General features: G+C 36.8%; 1 protein-coding gene across 4 annotated transcripts in view; it reads left to right on the forward strand.

Annotated features, from left to right (window-relative positions):
• ADGRL4 (adhesion G protein-coupled receptor L4) overlaps positions 1-6,534 on the forward strand; it is a 74,250-nt gene extending 67,716 nt beyond the window's left edge. For all 4 annotated transcript variants that reach the window (XM_071564666.1, XM_071564665.1, XM_071564667.1 and 1 more), the window contains 3 exons: positions 2,630-2,721; positions 4,283-4,451; positions 4,844-6,534. In XM_071564666.1, coding sequence (XP_071420767.1) covers positions 2,630-2,721; positions 4,283-4,451; positions 4,844-4,906 — 324 coding nt within the window. In that variant the 3' untranslated portion in view covers positions 4,907-6,534. The remainder of the gene's footprint in view (positions 1-2,629; positions 2,722-4,282; positions 4,452-4,843) is intronic.
• The last annotated feature ends 326 nt before the right edge of the window (positions 6,535-6,860 follow it).

Here is a 6,860-nt window from a genome sequence, read left to right on the forward strand (position 1 = left end):
TATGACTCCTTGGGGATATCAGTTATATTTCTTCTTTAGTCCTTCTAAGTCCAACTTCTCAGTATTGCTACTCAGTCCAGCCATGAAATATGAACTTTTTACTTTACATTTCCTAGAAATAGTTGAGGCTATTGGTATGTCCATAGCAAAGAACAAGCAGAGTATCAGGCTGAAGGATAATACATTAAGTTTAGAATACCTTTTGGATTGACAGCTTTCTCTAAAGGCCACATTTGACACATCATTACATTAGTTAGGTTTTTTTCTTGGACGATTTACTCATGAGTTCATGTTATTGTTTTCCCTCAAGTTTTGCTGCGAACATCGTGTAAAGGCATCTGTGCGCTCTCACTTTGCTATTTATTGATGGAGTGCTTCAAAATGGGGCAAAGACCAACTCAAGACTTTAATAAATCTTGGAAATGACCAAGTGTTTTAGAAGTTAACTCACACTCATTACCCTGTAACACTACCTCCTGCATGACTACCTGAGACATATTGTACAATAATTGTATTCTGGCAGCTGACTCCAAGAAGCCGGTGGTAACCTCTGCTGTTCCCCTGATATGTACAGATTATTCCCATTAGAATGGATTGATGAATTAAAAGATCATAGTTAATGGGTATTACTTTAATGCAGAGGGCCAAATCCTATTATCCTGTGCAATGGACAGTGCAAATAGTATTTGTGTAAAGGAGCCCCACTGGGACAAAGAGAAATGGAGCCCAACTTCCAGTCCCATCCTTGCCCAGCAAAACCTTTCCAGTTCTCCAGCTGTTTATGTGCCTGTAGAATAACAGGGGTTGGTCCACAGAGCTCACAGAACCTACTACTGGCAACAGGAAGGTGCTCATGGTGAGAGGCTGGCAGAAAGGAATGTTGGCCATGGTATTTCTGCCGCAATTTCGGTTTCAGTTCCTGAAGAAGTAGCAGTGTGTATTCTCCATGCTTATGGTACTTTGATCACAGTTCTTGCTACCCTTTTCAAATAAGTACATTAGGTGGGTTATGCAGTTTACAGTGTGTGCACTAAGTTATTTGATATATTATTCACCAACAAATATAAAAAGTAAGTCTGCATATAATTATCCACAACTGCTGACTGACTTATAATTAACTTTGAAAAAATGCTGGTTTAGGAGATATCATAGATTACAATTTTAAATATAAGGAACTTCAGAATAGCTCTCACGATCAGCACTAGTACAAGGTATTCAGTGAAGGATTAATTCCCTAAACTGCAAATCAGCTCTATCTCCTGTCTTATCAAATTGTAAATACATTATGCTGTATTAAAGTACGAGTGTGCAGCTAATTAAAGCAGAGCCTGCTCTAATATCAGATCCTCCCCCCTTGACACAACAAAAATGTTCTAAGGACATACCTAACAAGTGTTAACAAATGAAAGTGATTCCTTTTAAAGTGATGCTGTGTTCATACGGCAGGTTTTTGTTTTCATTTCAAAAGTGGGGGGGGGGGGCTGTTGGTTTGGTTTTCTTCTTTTTTTCTTTTTTTTTTTAAAGAGAAGGCGGTGGGGGGAGGGAAACTATACAGTCTTTCTGGAGAAACAAGCTGTGGAGGGCATTAATTCTATTCAGCCCACAGCTAGAAGTCCACAGGAACCAACAAAGGAATTGAAACCAAGGATTTACAAATGGTATCTGAATGACACCCAGTGAAAATTTGGTTCATTTACTAACATAAACAGATTCTGATTTAAATGCTACAAAGCAAAATACATTTTTTTTTAAAAAACAAGAAAGCAACCATCCACATTTTTACAGGAATGTTGTATAAATTTAAATGAAAGATCAGTGAAGCCTAACCAAGCAAACAGAGGATCAGAACTATAATTGAGCATCATTTGCAAAACTGCTTCTTTTAGTTGCTTTTCTCTGTTTCAAACTCAAATAGAGAGATGACATTATACAGACGGCATGGGAAAAAATACCCAAATTATTCATCTATGAAACAAACATGAAATATAAGGGAGAGTATGCAGCAAGAAGGCTTTCAACTCATTAGAAAATTTTTGTGTAAACCTCAGAGTCTTTTTGTGCCACTTGAAAGTTTTCACACCTCGAAGATCTCAGAGCATGTAATGTTATTACTGTTATTCAGCAACAAAAGACACACATTTTTCAAGATCAATGTGATAGAGTAAAATAGAAAACTTATGGGGTTGAGGGGTTTGGGGGGGTTCTCCACTCCCTTTTCTTTTTTTTTTCTTCTTTTCCCCTTGCCTTGCCTTGCCTTTCCCTGCCTTGTCTTTCCTTGCCTTTCTCCTTTCCTTTTCTTTCCTACATCTCTACTTAGAGAGAATAATCTCAACAGGAAATCAGAGATTTACCAATAAAATCAATAAACAGTTGCAGACTGTTGGTAGTGATACTGTTGAGATAAGGTAGAGATACAACCCTGTTTCATCAATGCTTATTATAGGGCTCATATTTTTTTAATGGAAGTGGATCAGAACAGGGTTCAGTTTTTCCCCTCCTGCCACTGGATTCTGTAGGTTTCAAAAACACAGAAACTTTATCTCACTTGTTTTGTTTAAATGTTTAACAGTTATTGACATTCAAAAACATCCTAGTTTGAGCTAAAAGTTTCTTTCTTCACTCCCCCCAGGTTAATTTGTTGGCTTTTGGAGTGATTATTTATAAAGTATTTCGACACACTGCAATGTTAAAGCCAGAAGTTAGTTGTTATGAAAATATAAGGTAAGTTTTGCCATTTAATACAAATTTTATCTTCTGTAAGTTTAAATACAGACAGAGATGACAGTGAGTATTCAAAAATAACAGTTTAATCTCCTGAAAGATTTGCAAAAAAAATAGGATTTTTTTTCTTGTTATTCCCTTATATATATTTGGAAGTAAATTTTGCAATCATTATTCCCATTGAGCAATACCAGTAACACTGGTGGGGGTGTGAGAGGTGTATGAGGAATGCAAGTGATCCATATCAACCAGAGGGTAAAGGCTGATGGCAAAATCTAAGGAAGAAAATGCCCTTTTTCCTTAAGGACTTTCCACACCCTCTATGCAAGTCAAAACAGATTTCAAAACTTATGCCTGAAATATTTGCCTTGAAGTAGCAAGTAATTCAGTGATAAGAGATTGGAGCCATCATGCTACTTGGAAAAGTCTGCAGTAGGACGTTGTGCTTCTGGGGCACTGGGGGGGGATGGTGTGGATTCTCTCCAGGATTTTACTTTGCATGCTGCTATGATTTTTCCATCAACTCACTCTCTTTAAAACTGATTTATAGGGACCTTGAAAACCGTTTGTGCAGGAAAAGCTGAAGTGTACTACAGGGAACATTGAAAACAACTTACTGTTTGTGTTGCTTAGGAACACTCCTGCAGTTTCAATGCATTGCACTAGATTTATAGTTAGGATTTAGCAATTGTTTGATTGATTACTTTCTCTTATTCCTCACCCTTCATAGCTTCAAGTGGTGACCTGGTTCTAATGAAGTTGAAAATTATTCATTTTCAGGGGAACAGTGCTAAAAATGTCTGCTTTTCAAAGGAGGTCCTGCAATGACTGAGCTGAGAATGAATAAGAAAGAAATCAGTGGCTTCATTTCCAAGACAACATGCTGTAATTTGCTCAAGTCTGTGAACAGTGCTCTACAGCATCTTGGAACCAAAAAAAAAAAAAAAAAAGCCCCCCAAAAAACATAGCCAATCAGTTTCTACAATTCTAAAGCATCAATATGCTGACCCAGGAACTACTTGAGTGTATTTGTGTTCTAAAATTTATTTTTTTTAAGAGAAAGAATGAAAGAAAAAAGTCTGGTTTTACAACAGGCACCTCTTCAATGAACCTGAGAGGCAGCCTGAGAATCCTTTAGATGTCATGCACATGCAATGACCTAAGAGCATACTGTACATTTTTCTGGGTTATTGTTTTGAGGAAGATAAGCGGGAGGAGGAAAAGTGGGGGAATGCTTCATAACAGACATATGTTTTTCCTTGGGGAATTACACTAACAGTAGATTTAAATCAAATCATATGGTGCTGCAGTACACCAGAGAAAACATATCTGAAGATTAAAGAAGGCAGTGTTTCAAGGCCCTCCAGTTTTACTCCTTTGCTCTTCTGAAGTGATCATGTGAGTTCATTTGTGTCACAGTGCTACAGCACACCCTGAAGAGCAGCCTACACACTTGCATGTCTCAGTCCTTTGCAGCTGTGAAGAAATTCTGACCCAAAGTGAGAAAGAAGGGAAGTAGTTTGTGCCTCCACATTGTTCACAATGTTTCTTTCCCATTCAGATCCTGTGCCCGAGGTGCCCTTGCTCTCCTGTTCCTCCTTGGGGCTACCTGGATCTTTGGGGTCCTCCACGTCGTCCAGGGATCCGTGGTCACTGCATATCTTTTTACAATCTTCAATGCATTCCAGGGGATGTTCATCTTCATATTTCTCTGTGTATTGTCTAGGAAGGTAAGGGTTCTAGTCCTCATGGAAGTTACTCAGGCAGCCTCACATACCTACACAGTCCTGCAGTTGAACTTTTGTCTTCAGTCGTGACAGAACCTCTGTCTAGTTTTTACCTTCTCATACATTTTCTCCCGGTTTTAAAACCAATGTATTAGACATGAGAAAATGGGGGGTTTGTTAGTTTTAAAACTGGCAATAGCGCCATTAACCTGATGAAATACTGCAACGTCCCCCCACACTACCCTGGATGATACTTTCTTCAGTGTTCTGTCCTAAGGTCAAAATCAGCCGCACCTTAAAACACCTAGTGACAGGAGCAGTACAAAAGGGGTTTAAAGACACATAGACCTAGTAAAAAATCTATTTCATATTTGAATTCAATATTTTTATTTCAGATTCAGGAAGAGTACTATAGGTTGTTCAAAAATGTTCCTTGCTGTTTCGACTGCTTGAGATAAATGGAAGGAAAACACCCATAAGCATCTCCATGAAAGAAGGAAGCAACCTACGTGCTGTTGTTATGGATATTACAGCAAAATATGGTCATGTGAAAGTATGAAATGACGCACTGAGCAGGCATATCTCTTAACTGAGTTACTGACTGGTTTTGTACATACATGCGCAACGTGCAGAACATTTACATTATTTTGTATACAAACTGTATACCAAAAAAACAAACTAACAAAAAACACAAACAAAAAAAAACCAAATTGGATTATTGCAAAACAAGTATTAAAGACCAGGGAAAGAAGCAAATTTCTAAAGAAGCTCAAGACTTCATGACTGAGGGTTTTTCCTAATATTAAAAATGTCTGCAGTTCTTGAAAGCAAGACACCAAAAACCAACTGGCACAGCAGATTTTATGAAATGCTTTGCTAGTGGAAACATGTTCACTGGCCTTTTGTAGTAATGAGCTTCTTACATTAAGTTACATGTGACCATCTGCAGGGAATGGGTTCCATTAAAGAGTCAATAGATAAAGATCTGCTTTAGCCTAGACTTTTGAAAACATTTCTTTTAATTTAAAGTAGATTAAAAAAGGAATTTGTTTAATATTATTCTCTTATCACTCTGAAATATATATTTGTATATTAATCAATGCTTTATTTTTATAACTTCTAAAGAACTGTTTAGATCTAAAGAGCTGAGGTCAGATTGGATACAAGAATGGTAGGACAGCCATTTTATAAATGAAAGATTATTTTGTGAATACTTTGAAAAAGATCCGGTTCTTGTTTTATTTAATTGCCAAAAAGTCTGAGATCTGCTAAACTGGCACTATGATTTTGAAGGCTGTGGGAAGAAGATATTTTCACAGGTTTGTCACTTCACAGAGATACTTGGAATCCAGACTTTGTATGATCAAATTAAAAATAAAGTGGTAGAAATCAACCATGCAAAAGACTACAGATTTAAATTCAAGGTATAGTGCCTCTGTACCATGTAAAATTGTAATTACAACAGTTTTCTATACTCAGCATCTTTGAGTCAAGCAGTTGTCTTCCTCTGAGGCTTCAGGGTTTGAAACAATCCTGCACTCAACCTTAGGAGTAAACATAGATCTACTGAAATCAAAGGGAGTACTTGAAGTGCAAGCTTTGGCAGATCAGAGCATAAACATGATGCATCAACAGTTCCATCTATGGCATCTTACTTATTTTAAAAGTATGCTTCAATTTCACCCTTTTAACACCTAGTTTATGTGAAGTGCTGAGCAATCTCCTGTCCCCTTGCCTTCTCAGGAAGTGTCTGGATCTCAGATGAAGCCCAGTATTTTTACCAGTGAGGCACTGTAAATATGTAATTGTTAATAAATCCCACTGTTGTGTTGCCTGTTAAAATAAAGCACTAGTCTGAATTTTATTTATATTAAAGGAAGTCTTTTTTTAGTAATGGTCAATTTTGTTTGGTTTTCATCTTTTTTTCTTCCATATACATAAGGTTGTGACAGGCTTCATTAAGTATATTCCATGTCTCTGTCAAATTTTTTGAAACCACAAGACCAGTATATTTTTCTGGGGGAAAAAAAATCTGCTGGTCCTTTGAATGTAAAATATGTGAATAAACTGAACTGCTTTGCTTTCACATTTTAGCATTTCCATTCATTTAAATAAATACAGTGGTAAAAGTTCTCATTGTTATATATCATTTGCACTCACTTATTTACTATAATTCCTTTGCTGTTGTATATGTTCTTCTAGGTTTTGGAAGAAGAAGATACATATTACTTAAAAGTGTATTTTTAGAAGGATATCTACAAATACATCATTTTTAATCTCCTGCAGAACTGTAACCTATAGTAAGTCTGTCTGGACAAAGCACCGCCAGTAACCATATAATGACTTCAGCATGCTCAGTGAGATTGAAAAAAGTTCCTTGGAAAGAGAAGGCATCATAAAATGTTTAGGTTA

This window comes from Pithys albifrons, chromosome 10, assembly GCF_047495875.1.
Source record: "Pithys albifrons albifrons isolate INPA30051 chromosome 10, PitAlb_v1, whole genome shotgun sequence".
Taxonomy (NCBI): domain Eukaryota; kingdom Metazoa; phylum Chordata; class Aves; order Passeriformes; family Thamnophilidae; genus Pithys; species Pithys albifrons.